The sequence below is a fragment of the Triticum urartu genome, chromosome 7A, assembly GCF_056163025.1.
Source record: "Triticum urartu cultivar PI428250 chromosome 7A, HENAU_Tu73, whole genome shotgun sequence".
In the NCBI taxonomy this organism is placed as follows: Eukaryota; Viridiplantae; Streptophyta; class Magnoliopsida; order Poales; family Poaceae; genus Triticum; species Triticum urartu.
Genome location: NC_141879.1, coordinates 631,417,731 through 631,438,651, shown reverse-complemented (window position 1 = coordinate 631,438,651; position 20,921 = coordinate 631,417,731). Strand labels below are relative to the sequence as shown.

Genomic DNA, 20,921 nt, shown 5'->3' with positions numbered 1-20,921 from the left:
CACACAGTGCGTAATTTTCACGAAAGGTGGTAGCCACCTTTGCAAGGGGTACCGCTTAATAGTGATTTTTTGAGATCGCTTAATAGTGATTTTGGAAGAACTGAGCTGTTGCCCTTTTGTGCTCGAAAAAAGAGAGTTCTGCCCATTCTGGGCCTCCAACACCCCAAGAACCATGCCTTCAATCCACCGCACGGCCCGATCTCCTTGCTCCCTCCCAACAAGTCCTCCTTAGCTCATAGCCCGTTCCCCTCTCGCGTCCGCGCCGGCCGACGGGGACGCCGCCGCTCGGGTACGGCGTGCGTGCTCCGTTTACGCGTCGAGCCCTCGCCGGGCGGCCGCCTCGGTACCGTGCGGAGCGGAGCTAAGCGACGGTTTCCCCCACGAGCACGAGGCCGCGCCCAAGCGCGCGTGACCGAGGGGCTGCCGCGGCTCCGGCGGCCGACACCGGCAGCGCGTGCGAATGGCTCTGTGGTGAAAATGCAGAACGATGCGCGTGGGAATCGTAAGTTCTCGAGCTCAAGCTTCTGAGTCCGAGCAGTCTATCCTCATTTGTTACATTAGGCTCCTGCTGTAGCCAAATCCCCCACTGTAATGTTCTTGGTCGACTCATTTCTGTGGAAAAACGTTGGGGGCTCGCTAACTAGAGGATTTAAACATTTACCTTCTTTAGAATATTTGATTGCTGACATGTATGGAGGTATATGCTGGTAATACTAGCTTACAATCTTAATATCTTATACACATCTAGTTCGAGAAACTACATTACACCCTAAATCGAGGCCTACGACATATAATATCTTGCTCTGTTTGCATAGCAGAGGAGAACTGGGAAGGACGCGCATAAAGTCCTGGCAAACAATGAAGACTTCAGCCATGTCTTAGTACAGGAGGGAAGAAAAGCACAATGTTCATAAGAACCAGATTTTCAGCACCGCGTCTGTTAAGAACTTAAGATCTCCATCACCGCCTTCTTCGAAGGGGAACCACATTTTCAGTGTGATCATCATATGCTAACCTTGCAATAAGGAAGCATGCAAGCAAAATGAGAGCAATGAGTCCCCCCGCGGTGATTCCGATAACTAACGCACGACGCAAGTTGTTCCGTCGCTTCCCAGAGGCTGAAGATGGTCTTGAGTTGCAGTCATTGTCGATCATAGGTCTGCATAGCTTTGGATTCCCACTGTAGCTGGAATTTGAAAAAGAATCAAACTGTCCTCCACTTGGAACTTCCCCTTCTAGCTTGTTGTTAGAAACATCAAATCTGGAAAGGAAGTGCAGATCACTCAGTGCAGATGGTATTTCACCTGTGAGCTGGTTGTTGGACAGATCAAGAATTTGCAGGTTTGTGAGGTTGCAGATTTCTTGTGGTATTTCACCAGTTAAGCTATTGGAGCTTAAATTGAGGCCGTCGAGCAATTTTAGCTGACCAATCTCAGGGGGAATTATTCCAGTGAAATTATTGTTTTCTAGACACAATATTCTAGGAAAAGCACTGACCATCCGGTATTGACGTGATGGTGTCCAAAATACAGGCAACTCAAGGAACTTTGGGTCCAACTTCGCAACATTTTCCTCTAATAGCAGCATCGGCAACTTTGTCAATGCAATTTCTATATTTCCTGTAAGGTTGTTGCTTGATATGTCTAGGTAGAATAGGAAGCCCAGTTCATCAATCCAGGATGGTATTGGTCCACTGAGTTGGTTTACTGATAAATCTATCATCTTCAATTTTGCAAGCTTTGATATCCAAAGAGGAATTTTCCCAACCAATGAGCAATCATCTATGGTCAGTACCTGAAGATTCTCAAAAACATCAATTGTTTCATCCTGTGGTATGGTTTCACCCTTGAAGTTGGTTCCGATAAGCAGGGAGGTGAGGTTCTTGCAGCTCTTGAGCATCTGAAGTGCGTTTGTGATATTTTTAAAAGAGTTGTTGGTAATTGAAAAGAAGGAGAGAGACCTGAGATTGCCTATTCTTGGTGAGAAGTGGCCATGAAAGTTGTTGTAAGCCAGCCGCAGCGCAACTAGATTGCTGCATGAGTAGATACTTTCAGGAATTGGACCGGTGAAGAGGTTCATCGAAAAATCAGCTATCCTCAGATCCAGCATGGTGAAATTGACTGTGCTAAGATCCCCGATAAAGCTGTTGTTCCTGATGGTAATGTATCTGAGATTTGAGCAGTTACCTAGTGTCGATGGCAGCTCACCAGACATATTGTTGTTGTCCAAGTAGAGTTCCTCCAATCTTCTTAGCTGGCTGACAGAGTCTGGCATCTTGCCACTGAGACCAGTCAATCCAAGATCTAGGACAGTCAGACGGCTTAATTTGACTATGCTGGAACCATCAAGAACACCTTGCAAACCATTGTTGGCCAAAGAGAGGTGCTCCAGTGAGGTAGCATTGAATAGTCCATCAGGGAGAGGCCCGGTAAGGTTGTTGTGGCCAACCTTTAGCACTCTCAGCATGGAGCAGCTGCCAAACCCTGGAGAAATATTGCCACTGAATTTGTTATGTGAGAGGTCAAGCATGGCAAATGATGGGCCATTGATGCAGATAGAAGACGATATGGGTCCTTCAAAGCTGTTGTGGCTTGCACTAAGAGCAACCAGACTCTTCGTCGCCTTCCATGTTTTGGACGGAAACGGTCCTGTGAAGGAGTTGCTTGAGATATTCAACACCTTGATAGGAAAACCATGACTTGAGGATTGAATCTCTTGCAGATGACCACCGAGGCGGTTGAAGCTGACATCGAGGACGACGATGCTTCTGGAGAAGAACAATTCCACTGGTAGGCTGCCTTCAAGAGAATTGTGGGATAGGTTGAGGTGCAAGAGCCCCGTAAGGTTGGCAAGGGATGGTGAGATGACCCCTCTGAGGCCTTTGGAAGCCAACAAGACATCTGTGACTATGCCATCACTGCTGCAGACGATGCCTTCCCAGTTGCAGCAGTCGGTGCCATTCACCCATGACACGTTGAGTCCACCGTTGCTGCCCGGCACGAGCCCGCCTAGGAAGTCAGAGAGTGTGGTGGCCTCATGCTCCGTGCAGGAACTTGTGGGAGAAGCAAAACAGAGCAGCAGCAGCACAACAGCGAGGCCATGAAAAGGCATGACTGCTTTGTCGCTGCTGCTTGATGCACAGCGGAGCCGCTGGAGCATTGCCTTTTCAATGATCTTGCCTGAAAACCTTATGGCCACAGCATAGTGTTCCTGCAACTGAATCCATGAGCCATATAAGAAATGGATGGTAGTTTAGATCAAGAACGGGTTGCGGCCTTACCCAAACTCGCCGAGGAACATGTGCAGCCAAGGGTAGCTATAATTTCCTCTCCTTCTTTAGCAAATCTTTACTCAGTTTAGCTCAAGAATGAAAAGAGAAGCAGCGTATACCAACGTTTATTCTACGGCTAACGGCAGGTCCCTTGTGGTTGTGGTAGTATACTGCTTCCAGGTCTTCCTAATCCCTAGTCGTATGTGTAGTAGTAAATCACAAGTAATGTAGAAAAACAAACAACTCTGACAAGCAATGTAGAAAAACAAACAACTCTGACCATTTCGTTATGCGTGTCGGTAACGACGGACCGTGAGGTGTCGGGGAGCAGGTAAATTCGTTGGAGAGTGCCTCCAAGTCATAGAACGGGGCTAGTTTAGGGAACCTTGATTCATTGCTTACTCATGTTGAGACGACTCGCCAGTTACAAGCCCAGAAATGCGGTCTGGACAAAAGCGTGGTGCGCTAGACGATCTCAAGGCTCTGGTGGTACATTAGAGCACATCACACTTTGCATTGTAAGTGCCATTTCGGGAAGAAAACAACAACAGCAGCAACACTTGTATGTTTAACTCGCTCCCCTGTGCTGCTACTGCTGCTCTCTTGCTCTACTCCGCACCACCGGGTTGCGCCACGCTGCTGCTCTCTTGCTCTTCTCTGCTCTGCTCCACCAGGTTGCGCCACGATCAATGCTCGGCTGGGTTGGTTGATGCTGCTCAGGTTCTCTGCCGAGCTCGCCTCTCGTTGGCTTTGTTAGTGTTGCTATTGCTCTCGATTTGCTCAGAATTACATAGGCAGAGGAGAATCTGCAACACACCTGTGAATGCTGTCGACGTTTTCCTGCAATTCAGTTGATTTTGAATGAAGTTGTATAGTACTGTGAATTCAGTTGATGCATCAGGCATTGTAGCCCCCTTGTAATCTAGTGGATCTATGCCAATAAATATGTGAATTCAGTGGAGTAAACACCAGTGTTGTAAGTGTTTCTTTTCTCTGCAATGTGGCATGAAATTGGCCTGATATTGGCGCCCATTGTATCGAACGAAATTTGCAGCAGTTGCAAAATTCAGAGAGCAAGTTGCACATGAGCTTTTTGGTGCCCTCCTGATACAACAAATAAATTCGATGTAAACTTTTTCTAGAGGGAGCGCACATATCTTCTTTTTCTCCTGAACAACAACAGTCACTTGGAACAGTTCGATCACAGAAGCAATCTTGTTGGTGTAGCAGGAACTGGTAGGAGAGGCAAAGAAGAGCGGGAGGATACCACTACAGAAGAAGCTCTGTGAGAAAGGGTTTGGCTAATTCCATTGCATGCTAAATTCTTCAGACATGCTCCAACTGTGTTATTATACTACTCCCTCTGTAAAACAACCCAGCATGGCCAGCAGTTGTTTCACCTTTAAGGCTAACACATCTTTCCCAACACGACGAGTAATTTCTTCCCAAGTTCTTTGAACATGTCAGTAGATTTGTAACACCGAAACTCACTTTTAATTCATCAACTTCCTTCGATCATGTACATAACAGACAAGCAAGCAACTGCATTACAGTAATGCTAGTTACAACTGCAGTACTGAATGTTCCAACTGTTTGAGCTAGAGCCCTAAGCCATGTGAAGCTGCGTCCTGATCGACAAGGTTTTCTTGACCATGGAGCTGGTGCACCTCCTGATTGGCTGCATCATCTTGGGCGCCTGCACCAATTGTGTCCTGCGCAGCCGTTTGGCGTCCTCTGCTTCTTGGTAACCTTGGCGGAATTTGCGTTTCGCGGCTTCCATCTTCTCCTCGGAGCAGAGGCCAGCGGCTGAACCGGACGCATCCTTCCTGATTGCCACCGTCTTCATGACCGACGCCTTCGTCTTGGCTATGTCAGAATCGGCGGAGACATGTTGCTGCTGCTGACCGGCGGTGATCTCCTTTGTCTGCGGCATGTTGATGTTGTCAAGCTTGTGCAGCGCGTCTCTGACCTTGGCGAGCTCGTCCTGCATCGACGCCCTCCACCCGCTCACGAGGCCGCTGGCCAGGACGCGGACGCGCTCCGACTCGTGCCTGCGCAGCGCGCAGACGGACTTGCCGAGGTCCGTGGAAGCCAACAGGTTGGGCATCACCGGAATCAGTCGCAGCGTCTCAAGGGACTCCGCCATGTGGTCGTCGAGAATCCTGCAGAGGCGCTCCGCCTGGTCGTCGTCCGCGGCGTCGCAGAGCTGCTCCACGATGTCGACCCTGGCGCGCCGGAGCTCGCCGCGTGAGTGGTCAGGGTCGGAGGGCTTGATGGCGGCGTCCACAGAGTCGAAGGCGCGGAAGAAACGCTTCCACCGGCGGAGCGGGCTGCTCTGCGTGGGCGCGGCCATGGCGTGGCGGCGAACGCGATCTCTGTCCTCTGTGTGACCTTGACCTAGCGGTGGCGCTCTTGTCTCGCGGGTGTAGGCAGAAGGTTGGGCGATCAAGGAAAGCGATGAATTCTCTTGTGGATGTAGTACGCTTATATAAGTTCTGATGATGTGCAAGGCGAGCTCCACTCCAATTCGGATCAAGGAAACGCGTCAGGAATCCGAGTTCAGCATGGACACATCGGCAGACGCGTGAATCCGTCCGGCAATGGCCAGGATGTGTTACGTGATTTTTTTTCAAAACTATGATATATTTTATAGCATTTTCGGAAACTATAGCATGATTTTCATAAAAATCAAAAGTAGTAACCCGTCGGCCATCTCTTGGCCGAAATAGGACTTTTCGGCCACAGTTAGGCCGAAGTAGAGTTTTCGGCCCTCTCTTGACCGAAGTGGTGGGGGCCTGGCCGAAAAGGCACTTTTCGGTCAAGTGTAGGCCGAAATAGACTTTTTGGTCAAGCCTAGGCCGAAAAGTACTTTTTGGTCTCGTGTAGGCCGAAATTGCATGGCTCATACATTAGGCTGAAATGTATTTTCTCGCCATCCGTTTTCCGCCAACCCCTTCCCGCCATATGTTCCCGCCACCCGTTTCCCGCCAACCCCTTCCCGCCATATGTTCCCGCCACCCGTTTCCCGCCAACCCCTTCCCGCCAACCCTTTCCCACCATACCGCAGTTATTCTTTCCCGCCATTTTCTTCTCTGTATCTATAAACCCCCCTTCCGGTGGAGGTGGATAAGCATTCCAGTGTAGTGTAGTCGAGATGTCCCATTATCCATTTGATCGTAGTTTTCACCCTGAGATGAGCAGCACTCTGCTGAGTCTAGCTACCGATTTCAGGATGGACAATAGGATAGTTCCATGGGACGAACTCACCGGTAGTGACACCATAATGAATGAGTTGGCTCACGAATTACGTAGGTCTGGGTGGCCTGAAAGGACCTATGAGGAGGTACGTAAAGAACTTCTTAGGTTGCATGAAAGGTGGAAGAAGGTGGTGGAGCCGAAGAGTGAAACTTTCAGAAGGACTACAGAAAAGCATCCATTTTTATGGACTGAGAGAGCGAGGACGACGATGATATCTTCATGCCGCCGCTTCCGGGTTCTACATCCTCGAAGGGCAAGAGTTCTGCATCGTCCAAAGGCAAGAGTTCTGCATCGTCCAAAGGCAAGAGTTCTGCATCCTCGAAGGGCAAGAGTTCTGCATCGACCAAGGGCAAGAGTTCTGCATCGACGGAGGGCAAGAGGACTGCATCGTCGAAGGGCAAGAGGGCTGCATCAACGGAGGATGACGATGATGACTTCATGTAGTATGTAAGATGTATTCCCGTTGTACCGTTTCATTCATATGTATTTGCATTATTAGTTTGTATTGTATTATTGTAGGGCATTATGTTTTATCTGAATTTCATTTTGTAGTATGTAAGATGTATTGCACAAGTTCAGCCGCATCATTTAATTTAGATGTACTTGTATCTTAATTATCGGTTGTAGTCTATTTGGAAATGTAACTGGAATAAGAATGCGAATTAATAGTAATATGTCTCTCGCATACATAAAACAATATATGTCTCCTGATCACATAGAAGCAAGTGCGATAGTAGCACATACATGAAGCATGTCTCATACATAAATACTGACACACAACTGCGAATAGTCTGAAACTAACATAGATAATGAGTCATACATAGATAGATAAGCATATCACTGCGGGGGACGACGACAAGTCTGGGTCTTTCTCGGGCGAGGACCGAAAGGCGATAAGCGCTGAGACGGTGGACGAGGCTCGCGATAACCACGACCATAGTTAACCTCGTCTGTCACGGTCTATGTCTCCTGCGTCGGTGGTGGTGGTGGAGTGTGAAACACTGTCTGCGAGAATCCATAAATGTTTGTAGCTTGGTCATCATCCTCGCGGTCGCCCTCAAAGTATGAAGCACCACCACTAAGGATCGGTGACTGCTCTGAATGCATGAACGGTTGCGACTGGTTGCCGCCTGTGGTAAAGTAAAACATGTAAAATTGATACAAATGCATGAACGAAGCACCACCAGTAAGCATCAGTGACTGCTGAGAATGCAAGAACGATTACTACGCTGTTCAAAAGAATGTAGTAAGTAGTGTTACCTAGATTCATCTGCTGATGCCAGTAAGCGCTCCCTAGCTGTGAAGGAGGTGGCTCATGCCAGGAAGAGCTCCCTGGCTGTGAAGGAGGTGGCTCATGCCAGGAAGAGCTCCCTGGTTGTGAAGGATGAGGTTCTGCACGGTGCACAGAGGGTCGTGGTTCTGAACGGTGCACAGAGGGTCGTGGTTCTGAATGCTGTACAGAGGGACGTGGCGGACGATGTGCTGGAGGAGGAAGTGCAACATCCGAAGTCCGTCTACACGTAACAGTTGCGTAAATCCCGCGTAGCTTGTCATCAAGACGCCTCGACCATGAGACGCCCTCTCGCGGTGGGATAGTTTCTTCCCTCTGAAAGCGCCGCATTAAAGCGGAAACCTCCTCTCGCGCCTGTACTGTCAAGTCACCCTATACACAAAGAGTTAACCAATTATATCCTCGTTGTATGATAGACACCACGAATAGACAACCAAGCGAATATGTCCAGATTAACAAAAGACTTAACATATGAGAACCAAGGCATTTACCGCGTGGTGTCTGGTTCGCACAACAGAGACAGTTGGGTACATATCGCTGGTGAGAGGGGCTTCGATCTGATCAGGAGCAGCTGATGGAACCAAGTAGATCCTCGTTGTATGCCGGTAACGCTGCAGATACAACCCGAACATTTCCCAGTTAAAGGGCCGAACCTCACCCCAGATATTTGTCGCAGTGGTAGTCCATTCGTCAACGTAAGGGGTAATGCTCTGAAGCCAATAAGCCATGGACTTGTTTCCTCCTAGGCGATTGTCCCTGAGATTGACATGCACGATACATGATTAGGTATATTATGAATGCAGAGCTGACAACTAAAATAGTATTAGTACTTACTTGTGCACGTGTTCTGGCAAGTGTGAAATATCTGGAATCTCAGGCTCTTGATATAGACCGAACTGTCTCATCACCCTATGAAGAGACATCTCCTCAACCGTCACGTCGAACACCAACTTGGCCTTGGTCATCCAAAAGTGCCGATCTCTAGTGCACAATCCAGAAATCCCAACTGGGTACCTCGATGATATAGCCTGAGGCGAGTATGGCTCCCAAATAACTTGATCCTCGTGCAAACTATTAAATTGCGCCATGAAGGACGGGTAGCATCCCCTAACCCGAGTATGCGCAAACTGTCTCTGTGCATGACAACAAATAAGCATTAGTAATACTATTGAATGGCAAGAAATAATTGAATTAATTATTACTTAATAGAAAAGTACCTCTCGCCGTGTCCAAACAGATCCCATAGTAGGTAAGTCGCCGATAGCAGGCACATAAGTCCCAACTAAGTCCTCCAAACCAAAAGGTTTATCAACGTAGACATAGGGTCGTCCAATAGGGAATCTCTCATATGACCAGAGCTGCAACAATAATAGACATCCAACAAGACTAGATTTTCTAGACTTCAACAAGAAAGCTTTACACAGGCCTCTGTACGTAGCCGCTAACACAGCAGAACCAAAACTCCTCTGTAGAATATCCGCAGGGCAACATGCGTCAGCTATCTCTCGTGCAATACCGATGAGTCGTGCATTGACAGTGGTCACGTGGTTCTCCGTAAACATCGTCTTGCCGAACAACCAAAGAATATATGCCTCTAGGGACCGGTCAATCTGTGCCTCCGACAACTGAACGTCGGGATGTCCTAACGAGACAATCTACATAGAAACGTAATAATTGTATGAACATCGGACAACTAAAAAACAACATTTGTTTAAGTGGCCGTGATGGTTACCTGAAACTGGCTCAACCATCTAAAAAGAGGTCCATGAGGATCGTTGTCTATGGCCCTAGCAGTCGGGACCGCAGCCAAAAAACGGGTCTGCATCGCTGCTTGCCACCCAGATTCTGCCTCTAAGGGACCTATGGCAGCACCGGCCAGAGGTAATCCCAACAAGACACATCCTGTAAAGTAGGTGCCATCTCTCCCCAGGGAAAGTGAAACGTATGTGTCTCTGTTCTCCATCTATCTACTAAGCAGGTAAGGAGTGACTTGTCGTAAGAGAAACGTTTCACTTGCCTCTTGTGTAACTACAATGGTTCACCTGCCTCATCTAAGTCCGGACCATCAATCCACTCATCCAATGTACCCTCAACTAGCCGTGCCAAGGGTAGAAGTCCAGCCCAACTTAACCTACAAAATAAAGAGATTGTTAGCGGTTATGAAAAGTATGTCAAACATAGTAAGTCATTATATGGACTCCATTATATGCACACATACCTATCAACCCATGAATCGTGTATCAGCCAGTTAGTCTTTGGGGTACGAGTGACCAACACGTCTAAGTTGTTGCCCGCTTCTGTAAGGGCGCCCCGGTGCTTTCTATCGATGTTACCATTAAGCAACGGATACGAAGACATATCTGCAATTCAAACAACAAATCTCAGGTGCAAATAAAACATAGTACGACATATTACAAATTATAACATAGTCCTGACATATTACGAATTAAAACATAGTCCTGGCATATTACATATTAAAACATAGTCCTGGCATATTACAAATTAAAACATAGTCCTGACATATTACAAATTAAAACATAGTCCTGACATATTACATATTAAAACATAGTCCTGACATATTACATATTAAAACCCACTATGACACATTATATAGCTTGTGAGTTATTTCTTCCTCGTCCGCCCCTTCGGCCTCGACTGCCACGACCACGTCCGCCTCTTGCTCCTGTTGTCGCAGCCGTCGATGTGGAAGCACTCGTCGATGCGGAAGCACCATCTTTGTTCAGGTCGGGACAATATTTCATCCTATGCCCATAAGCCGCGCATAACAAACATTGTCTGGTTGCTCCACCAGCTTCAGACTGGTCCATATCGTTCCTGATGCGACGGGCCTTTCGTCTGCCCCTACTTGTTCGCCGAAGGTCTGGATGCGGGATGTATACTCTCTCACCGTCGTTTACCTTGTTGAAATTGCCGACGACTCTAAACCCTGTCATCTCGCCTGTCCAGGTGTTGAGCACTGCCTCTTTTAAATAGTATGAGGACACGAAGGATATAGCATCCAACTCAATCTGGCCACAGGCAGCCAACACATGAGAGCAAGGTAGGTGCAACAACTTCGGTTTGTTGCATGTACACTCACACGTTGGATAAAATTCTGTTCCAATTTTTACCTCGTGTGTCTTCACCTCATTTCCAGAACCAAAACCATCGGTAGGAAGCTGAACCTCATACCTCCTTTCTTGATTCCCTATGAGTCTGACAGTGTGCTTCTTTACTTTCTCTATCTTCTTTGCCATGTATTCCATGACACGGCTACAATAAGGTGTGTTCCGATTATCTTCAATATGCTTCTTTGCTAACTCGTGCCTTTCTCTGAAATATCTCAAAGTGCCATGGAATACAGCCTCCACAATAGCTGTGAGTGGCAATGCTCTATTCCCTCTCAGCACAAAGTTATACACCTCTGCAAGATTGGTTGTCATGTGGCCATACCTAGCTCCATGTGTGTCATGCAGCAAAGACCAATTCATTGGAGGCTCTTTCTCTATCCACTCAGAAAAATTCTTTATTGCCCTTCCCTTCTTTCTCTTAGTATTAGGAGGGTCAATTGCTGGCAAGTCACAAAGACCTACTGGCTCCTCTAGCTCCGCGATGAGTGCTGCTAAGTTAACCTGATCTTCTTCCATTTTCTTCCTCGCACAAACCTGCTTCTTAGTAAACTCATCTAGTTTTGACCAAATAAATTCGTATTTGCGCTGCTGGCTCTGCTTGCATAATTTTTTGAACAAGTTCATCAACCGCTTGTTCTTCAACTATGAAAAAATTAGCCCCAAGATGGCGCATGCACCACCGGCTCTGCAAGTCCCTCCAAGGTGTTGGTTCGTCATCTGTTGGATTACGAAGTGTCTTCACGGCCTTCAATATACCAGCATGTCTGTCATGAATGACACACACGTTTGGTCGGTCCTTCACGATGGCAATTTTCACTTGGCGGAAGAACCATACCCAGCTGAGAAAGTTCTCACCCTCCACAAATGCCATGGCAAGTGGGATGATTTGATTGTTCCCGTCCACACCAATAGCAGTCAGGATTTGCCCTCTATACTGACCGGTCAGGAATGTACCATCCACAAACATAACAGGAGGACAATGCCGGAAAGCTTCGATGCACATAGCAAAAGAGAAGAACACTCGTTTCAACACCTTGAAATCTGGTATACTCAGCAATCTCATGTGTTGTACCTTCACATAAGTGCCAGGATTCCTCTCCTTTAGTATGCCCAGGAGACGGACAACATTATCATATGAGTCGAAGAACGTCCCAAACCTTTCCTCCATAGCCTTCTGCTTAGCCCTCCAAGCCTTCCCATAAGGAATGACATAATTCCATCTGACCTTCACTACTGTCTGGATGTGTTTTGCTTCCATATCTTTCTTCTCTACTATCTCAGTATACATGAGTTGCGCAATGAGACTTGAAGTCAGGTTCGGATGCTTCACCAGCAGGTTCTTCCTCACACAATTATGTGGGACGACAATGGTGACAACCCAGTGGATGTCATACTTCGGCACGTGCCCGTGCACCTTCCCAGGACAACCTGTTACAACACATTTCACGGTATAGTTTGTTGGACTTGATATGTGTGTCCGGAAAACCCTCTACGTAGACATAGCCCACTTTATCACCGCATACTTCAATTTTTTCTTTGTATCAAACATAGCCCCTATATGTACTTGGTTCAGATTATACTGCCATGGAGTCTCATGGCCATCGTTGACCGTAAGGCCGGTGGATATGTCCTGCTCCCATGCAGAAGGAATCGGTACCTCCACTTCATCCTCAGATTTTTCAGAATCCAGTTCCTCCACCAATACATCCTCGTCCTCTTCCTCCATCACCCTCTGCATTTCATCCCCTTCCTCACCCCCATCAGCAATACCAGAACCAGCTAATATTATCGACTGGCAACTCTGCCCAGTATCAGGACCACAAACATTGTGTGGCACGTAGTCTGACTCTTTCTCGGGTTGGCTAGCATCCACATCTTGTGGCTGCGACCCGGATAAAACAATCTCGTTAGCCACTTCACTGCCTTGGCCGGGTTCATACCCCTTGTGGAGTTGTACGATATTCTCCTCCTTCGGCACAGGTTGCACAAGTGCATATGGGTGGATTCTTCGGTCTCGGCACCGTCTTAACAAGGACAACCAATGCTGGCTCCTATCTACCGGCATCAACTCCCACTTGACATTTTTACAAGATTTGGTCCACAATGCATGAATACTGACGGAACATACTTCAGGATCCAGCCCGAAACTAGTTGTCAACCAGTACTTCAATTGTCTAATGTCCAGTCTGTCCGGGTCTGCTAGTGTCATGACGCCATTTTTAAACTCGTTGAGATCAACCCCCAACTCATTATATCGAACATTACTAGCGCCGTAGTAAACATTCAGATTTACTGATTCGGACATTTTCACCTGTCAGACATTGCCATCTTCTCATTAATCACAACGAACACTAATATTATCCGCTACACTAACTAAAATCCGCTAAAATGCCACCACATACAAATTAACACTAACACAATTTTTATTATCCGCTAAACTAACACAATCATTATTATTCCGCTACACTAACACAATTATTACTCCGTTAAAATGCCACCACATACAAATTAACACTACAATTCACAATATAATTTATCTACGCTAACTAAACTATGCAACTCAGAGAAAATTTGTGAGGAGATGATTATACCTTAGCGGAGGTGCTTGCACCACCGAACAACGACAGCACCACCGCCGCCCCCTCGATGACCGGAGGTTCAACTCCAGTCACCCCCAAGCCGCACCTCCTCCTCCACAGCTGCTGCTCCCCCACAACTCCTGCTCCTCCTCATCAACACCTCCTGCCCAACCGCATCTCCTCCTCCCCACCATGGCTCCTCCTCCCCACCATGGCTACTCCTCCCCAAACGCACAGAAAACTATCCCATAGCAAAAGAAAACACCGTAGGCCGTTTGAGATTGCTACGATCTACTGATTCAGTGGCTTAGATGTGAAAATGGGTGGCAAACGGAGGAGATCAGCTAGGGGTGGTGAGGTACAGAGAAGAAACAAGAGAGAGAAAGAAGAACAGAGGCGAACAGGCGAGAGGAAGGAGACGCCGCGCGGTGCCTTATCCGGCACTTTTCGGTCGATGCGTGGCCGAAAAGTACTTCGGCCGCTGCCTGGCCGAAAAGGCCCACTTCGGTCGGCCCCAGGCCGAAGCTACTATTTTCGGCCATATTTCCACCGACACCCGGTTTTCGGCCCAACTAGGCGTATCTTCGGTCAACCGCGGGCCGAAAAGCCCATTTCGGCCAAGCTGCGACCGAAAAGTGCCACTTCGGCCAACACCTAGCCGACGGGCTACTAGTTTTGGTTTTTTTGCATTACGTGCTATAGTTCTCGAAAATGCTATATAATATATCATAGTTTTGAAAAAAAATCGTGTTACGTCGAGAGCCACGAAAACTTACCATCTAGCGTCCATCTTCGCTAGTACTACCTCCCCGAAAGTAAGGTCAGCTCTAACGCGGCAACCCGTTTCATCCGTCCGTGTTCGTTTGTGTCCACGCGGATAAACGCGCAGCTAAAGGTGGAGACACAAACGAACGTGTGTCATTTTTTGTTCGCCGTGACCCATTTCTGACCCAATTTTAGACCGGGTTTGCGTCGGCCCGGATGCCCGTGACGCCCTTCCTTGTCCTTCCCCGACCCGTTTGTCGGTGGGACGTCCACCCCATTTTTGCCCTCTCCCCAAAAACTCTCTCGCCCTTGCGACATAGCCGACGTGCCCAACCCAGTCACCGCCTTCATCCCAGACGCCACGGCCAACAACGTGTTCGCCCATGCCATGTGCCCAGAGAAGAAGTTGAAGAAGGAGCTCACGCCGGAGTAGAGGGTCGCCGAAACGGCGAAGAGGGTTGGCCGGATGAAGGTGGTGGCAAACCAAAAAGATGTCGCCACAGCCCGTGCCACAGTCGAGGCCGCGCGGCGCAAGGACGCCGATGCGGAGAACGGATCTCATTGTCACCCAGGCCATGCAGCGTGCCCTTCTCGTGGTAGGGATTCGCGGCGAGCTGACCATTTTTGTCGTTGCCGCTGCGACCGTGGCCAACATGGGCTCGTCGATAACCTGCCCTCCACATCCGGAGTCGCAGCACACTTCGACGCCGCCGTCGTCGTATGGGTTCCATCCTCAACACGACCTGGGCGCGTCCCGTTTCTTTGGGTCGCCTTGGGACGGCTCGCCAGTAATGAGTGAAATTGCGTCGGCATTCCCCGTGGTGGAAGCTCTCAACCTCAACGACGCACCAGTGGCCGGTCATCCATCGGGACGCAAAAGAAGTGTGCGATGGAGATCCTTAGAGCATCTCCAGCCGTCCCCCCGAGAGGCCCCTAGGAGGCTTTTTTCATCGCCGACGCGCATTTTTTCACCCAGTCAGGCCCCCACAAACCCAAAAAGCACCGGATTTGACCAAAGTTACGCCCGGCGGTACCAACCCAAACCCAAAGAATCGGGGCGCAGCTGGGGGCGCCGGCGCTCCATTTTGCATGCGAAAACCCCACAAGTCAGCCTCAGACCTCTCTCTCTCCTCTTTTCCTCCCAGGCCCACCATGTGCATGGCCAGCGAACAACTTCAGTGCGTGCATGGCAGGCCGATGCGAGGCGGGGACCCGGCCATGGGGCAGTGCTCGCGCTCGCGCGGTGCCGCCAGGCGGAGACACACTCGCCGGCCCCGGCCAACGGCCACGCCGGCGCCACGACCGGGACCGGGACCCCGCGCCACCGCAAGTCCAGATCCAGCCCGTACCCCACGGGGTACCAGCCCGCTGCCGGCTGGGGCGTCGCCCTCGGGGGCGAGGTCGTTGGTGCTGCTCCTCGCCAGCATGCCCGGGTCCGCCGGCGGGCCCGTGTGGAGCAGGCAGCGGGCAGGCGGCAGCATGGCGTGGGGCTTGGGAGGGAGGAAGAGCGGCGCCGGGGCCGTGGCCGCGCGGGCGAGCGGGCCGAGGCCGTGGCCGCGCGGTCGAGCGGGAGAGGCTGACGGGCGTGAGGAGGAGCCGGCCGGGTCAAAAGCGCGAGGCTGCAGAGCGGGGCGGTGGCGAGCAGGCGGCGTGCTTGGGCAGTGGGGGGAGGCAACGAGTGGATATCATTCGACCCCCAGGATAAATTTTTCGCTGGTAGCCCCCCAAGGGGCGAGAAAAATGCCTCCTGGGGGGCTCAACGACTGGAGATGCTCTTACGGGCAGCTATCCCAGTGCCCGCAAGCTGTTCGATGAAGTGCCGACCCCAAGACCAACTCATGAAGACCCGACCTACTGCAATGAATTCATGTAGGGCATGATCAACGAGGGTGGCTGAGCGTACGATGACGACGAGACCCAAAGCCAGGATGGTCGTGGCCACTACACGGAAGGGCAAGAGGATATGGACGTTGAAGGGCAAGAAGACACCGATGGCCATGGAGGCCACAACAACAGAGGGCAAGAAGATGATGTGGACATCTATTCCGTCTATGCCTATGGCTTTGCCGTAGGCATAGACCTGCCACCAGGAGGAACCACGGAATGCCATGTGGCACAGATATGTCGACGGCCTAGCCGTCGGCATATCTGTGCCACGTGGCATTCCACGATTCGTCGGTGCTTTTGACGGCGCCATCCGTTGCCGTCAGACGAAAAACAGTGCCGACGGCTAAACTATGCCGACGGCTGAAGGCAGGTCGTCGGCATAGGCCCCTATGCCGACGGCTATACTACGCCGACGGTCTGACAAGACTACGCTGATGTGATCTACGCCGACGGGTCTATGCCGACGGCAGCCGTAGGCATAGATCTATGCCGACGGCAAAGGACCTATGCCGACGGCCCTGGGCCATAGGCATAGACCGCGAGTCCGGTAGTGCCAAAAAGATGTCGCCACAGCCCGTGCCGCAGTCGAGGCCGCACGGCGCAAGGACGCCGATGCGGAGAACTGATCTCATTGTCGCCCAGGCCATGCAGCGTGCCCTTCTCGTGGTAGGGATTCGCGGCGAGCTGGTCATTCTTGCCGCTGCTGCTGCGACCGTGGCCAACATGGGCTCGTCGGTAACCCGCCCTCCACATCCGGAGTCGTAGCACACTTCGACATCGCCGTCGTCGTATGGGTTCCATCCTCAACACGACCTGGGCGCGTCCCGTTTCTTTGGGTCGCCTCGGGACGGCTCGCCAGTAATGAGTGAAATTGCGTCGGCATTCCCCGTGGTGGCAGCTCTCAACCTCAACGACGCACCAGTGGCCGGCCGTCCACCGGGATGCAAAAGAAGTGTGCGATGGAGATCCTTAGAGCATCTCTAGCCGTCCTCCGAGAGGCCCCCCAGGAGGCTTTTTTTCATCACCAGCGCACATCTTTTCACCCAGTCAGGCCCCCACAAACCCAAAAAGCGTCGGATTTGACCAAAGTTACGCTCGGCGGTACCAACCCAAACCCAAAGAACCGGGGCGCAGCTGGGGGCGCCGGCGCTCCATTTTGCATGCGAAAACCCCACAAGTCAGCCTCAGACCTCACTATCTCTCCTCTTTTCCTCCCAGGACCACCATGTGCATGGCCAGCGAACAACTTCAACGCGTGCATGGCAGGCCGATGCAAGGCGGGGACCCGGCCATGGGGCAGTGCTCGCGCTCGCGCGGCGCCGCCGGGCGGAGACGCACTCGCCGGCCCCGACCAACGGCCACGCCGGCGCCGCGGCCGGGACCGGGACCCCGCACCGCCGCAAGTCCGAATCCAGCCCGTACCCCGCGGGGCACCAGCCCGCTGCCGGCTGGGGCGTCGCCCTCAGGGGCGAGGTCGCTGGTGCTGCTCCTCGCCAGCATGCCCGGGTCCGCCGGCGGGCCCGTGTGGAGCAGGCAGCGGGCAGGCGGCAGCATGGCGTGGGGCTTGGGAGGGAGGGAGAGCGGCGCCGGGGCCGTGGCCGCGCGGGCGAGCGGGCTGACGCCGGCCCGAGGCCGTGGCCGCGCGGTCAAGCGGGAGGGGCAGACGGGCGCGAGGAGGAGTCGGCCGGGTCGCAGGCGCGAGCAGGCGGCGTGCTTGGGCGGGGGGGGAGGCAACGAGTGGATATCATTCGACCCCCGGGATAAAATTTTCTCCGATAGCCCCCCAAGGGCGAGCGAAAAAATGCCTCCTGGGGGGCTCAACGGCTGGAGATGCTCTTACGGGCAGCTATCTCAGTGCCCGCAAGCTGTTCGATGAAGCGCCGACCCCAAGGCCGACTCATGAAGACCCGACCTACTGCAATGAATTCATGTAGGGCATGATCAACGAGGGTGGCTGAGCGTACGATGACGACGAGACCCAAAGCCAAGAAGGTCGTGGCCAGTACACGGAAGGGCAAGAGGATATGGACGTCGAAGGGTAAGAAGACACCGATGGCCATGGAGGCCACAGCAACAGAGGGCAAGAAGATGATGTGGACATCAATGACCACGACAACCAAGGGCAAGAGGATATGGACGTCGAAGGGCAAGAAGACACCGACAGCCACGACAACAGAGGGCAAGAAGATGATGTGGACATCGACGACCACGACAACCAAGGGCAAGAAGATGGTGTGGACATCGGCGAAGAGCCATTGTTCCATGAGGAGCTCTCTCAACAAATGCTCAAAGGAGGCGGAAAAGCAGGATACACACAAGATGAGGACAAATTGATTTGCGAAGCGTGGACGGAAATGGGACAAGACCCTAAAAAAGGGACGACATTTTGGAAGAGGGTGTGGACATATTTCCATGAACCGAGGAAGTTTACAGATAATAATTCTTACCCTATCTGTAGCGTCACACCGACCGCAATGGCTCGTATTCTGAATGTCTTGCTGGGAGTTTTGAAGTTTGGCAAAATGCAATGGATAGAAACCATGGGTAAGCGCGTAAGCCCTTTCTCTCTTGTTCAAGTATTGATTCTTCTCCTATGTGCCACTTTGAAGTAGTATTGATTATTCTCCTCCTTGGTCATGTCATTTCCGAGAGTGTCAAAATGGGCACTCCTGATTTCTCTGCATGAGGAAGGGAGCTGAGAAGCTGCGGATGACACTTGAAGGTGCAGAGGAAGAGGAAGAACTGCAACACCTGTGAATGTTGCCAACATTTCCCGTTGTAATTGATTGAAGTTGTTACTGTGAATTCAGATTATGTATCAGGCATTGTAAATTCCCTTGTAATCCAGTGGGTTTATGTCAGTGAATATGTACATTCAGATATTCAGTGAAGTAAACACCATCGTCGTCAAGTATATATTTTCTCTGCGACGTGACATGTGGTTTGATTTGATACCGGCACCATTTGAATGGAACTAAATTTGCAGCAGTTGCCAAATTTGGCATGTACACATCACTTGTGGCAATTGTACTGAATTTGTTAACTCAGTGGATCCATGTCAATGAATATGTTAATTCAGTGAAGTAAACACCACTGCCGTCAAGCATTGACTTTCTCTGCAGTGTGACATGAAGCTGGTCTGGCATATACAGCAATTGTACTGAACAAATTTGCAGCAGTTGCAAAATTCAGATAGCAAGTACACATGAGCTGTTGGTAACAATGATGCATGTATGCATCAGGATTCAGGAAACATGCTTTTTGGCGCCTTCTTGATGCGACAAATAAATTCTGCATTGTTGAGGTGTAAATTTTTCTCGAGGGAGTAGAGCACACATATCTGTTCCTCTCCTGAAATTCAGTCACTTGGAATAGTTCACAAAAGAAATATTCTTGGTGGAATCGTTTGCCTATTATTATTCATGGTAACAGTGTTAATAGGAAGAACATATATCAGATGAAAACATGGAAAGGGATCCAATGGCAGATGCTTAAAATGTGGGAATTGGTGGCTTTCTTCTTCATTTTTTTGTATTTTAATCAATATACATGCATCCTACTAATTTATATGCAAGGAATTTGAAACTTCTGTTTAAGCATAATTATCATCATCCTGCTACATTCTTTGGGGCACGAATTTGTGTTCAACTAATCTAAGAATCAATGTCGGCACAACTCGAAATCATATTACCAATGTGTAGATCATATTCTCAGTTTGTAGTGTACCAGGTTAATGTTGTGACTTCACTGCATGTATTCGAGCTACATAAAGTTTGAGGGTGCAGGCTTGTATATCTTGATCCGGTATTATTATCATGGCTGTTGCCTGTTGGTGGTCTCTCTGAGTGACATAGCAGAGGTTGATGTGCGGTGACAACATCCAAGTGAGCAGAAGAGGAAACCCGTATCTGTTGAGAATATGGTGCGGAACATCGTAATTGCTGCTGGTGAACGAAACATGGTATTTGAAATTTATCTTGGATCTTAATGGGAAGAACAGATGGAAAAGAAATGTTATTGTACATATACATGAGAAGGAAAAGAAATGTGAGAGGAAAATATGTACGGATGTCGACTATTTAGATTGTCTTTATTATTGTTGTTTGTTTTGTTGCACGCTGCGCTTCGTTGATGAAGAAAATATGTAAAAGTAAATCTCCACGATTGAAGAAGACAAGTAAAAATTTATGAAAATATAAATTCCAACACACAAACCCCTCAGCGAAGCACAGCGTGCCGCCCTGCACAGACCAGCTAGTAATGTAGAAAAACAAATGACTCTGACCACTTCTGCATTGTTGAGGTGTAGGGAGCATACATATCTGTTCTTCTCCTGAACAACAACAGTCACTTGGAACAATTCAAGCACAAAAAGCAGTCTTCTTGGTGGAATCATGTGCCAGAAGTTAATCATGGAAAAAATGTTAATTGGAGGGAACATACATCAGATGAAAACATAGAAAGAGATCTACTGGCAGATGCTTGCATACATCAAATCCGATGCTTTTACATAAAACAAACCCCTTGCATTAATTTATCATTTGTGATTATAATGCACACTGATTAATGGTATAATTAAGAATCTCACTCACACTACTGAAAAAACTTCAGTGAAATACTCCATCCGTTCCCTAACATAAGACCTTTTAGCTATTTCAAAATATTGACTACATACATACTAAAATCAGTGAACATACATTACTAAAATGTGTCTAGATATATACGAATTAAGAAAAAAC

At 49.6% G+C, this 20,921-nt stretch overlaps 1 protein-coding gene, 1 long non-coding RNA gene and 1 pseudogene across 2 annotated transcripts; 1 reads left to right on the top strand and 2 right to left on the bottom strand.

Annotated features, from left to right (window-relative positions):
- Positions 1–1,010: 1,010 nt before the first annotated feature.
- Positions 1,011–3,111, bottom strand: LOC125525023 (tyrosine-sulfated glycopeptide receptor 1-like; annotated as a pseudogene).
- A 967-nt stretch (positions 3,112–4,078) lies between these two features.
- On the bottom strand, positions 4,079–5,799 carry LOC147960822 (uncharacterized). Its single transcript, XM_087536032.1, has one exon. The coding sequence runs from the start codon at positions 5,622–5,624 to the stop codon at positions 4,878–4,880; it is 747 nt and encodes a 248-aa protein (XP_087392158.1). The 5' UTR covers positions 5,625–5,799; the 3' UTR covers positions 4,079–4,877.
- An 11,042-nt stretch (positions 5,800–16,841) lies between these two features.
- On the top strand, positions 16,842–19,117 carry LOC147960821 (uncharacterized). Its single transcript, XR_015611021.1, has 2 exons — positions 16,842–18,726; positions 18,833–19,117. It is a non-coding gene; the product is annotated as an uncharacterized LOC147960821 (long non-coding RNA).
- The last annotated feature ends 1,804 nt before the right edge of the window (positions 19,118–20,921 follow it).

What these genes read in the sequence shown, in the direction of transcription:
- LOC147960822 (XM_087536032.1), bottom strand. Translation starts at nt 5,624, where the DNA reads ATGGCCGCGCCCACGCAGAGCAGCCCGCTCCGCCGGTGGAAGCGTTTC.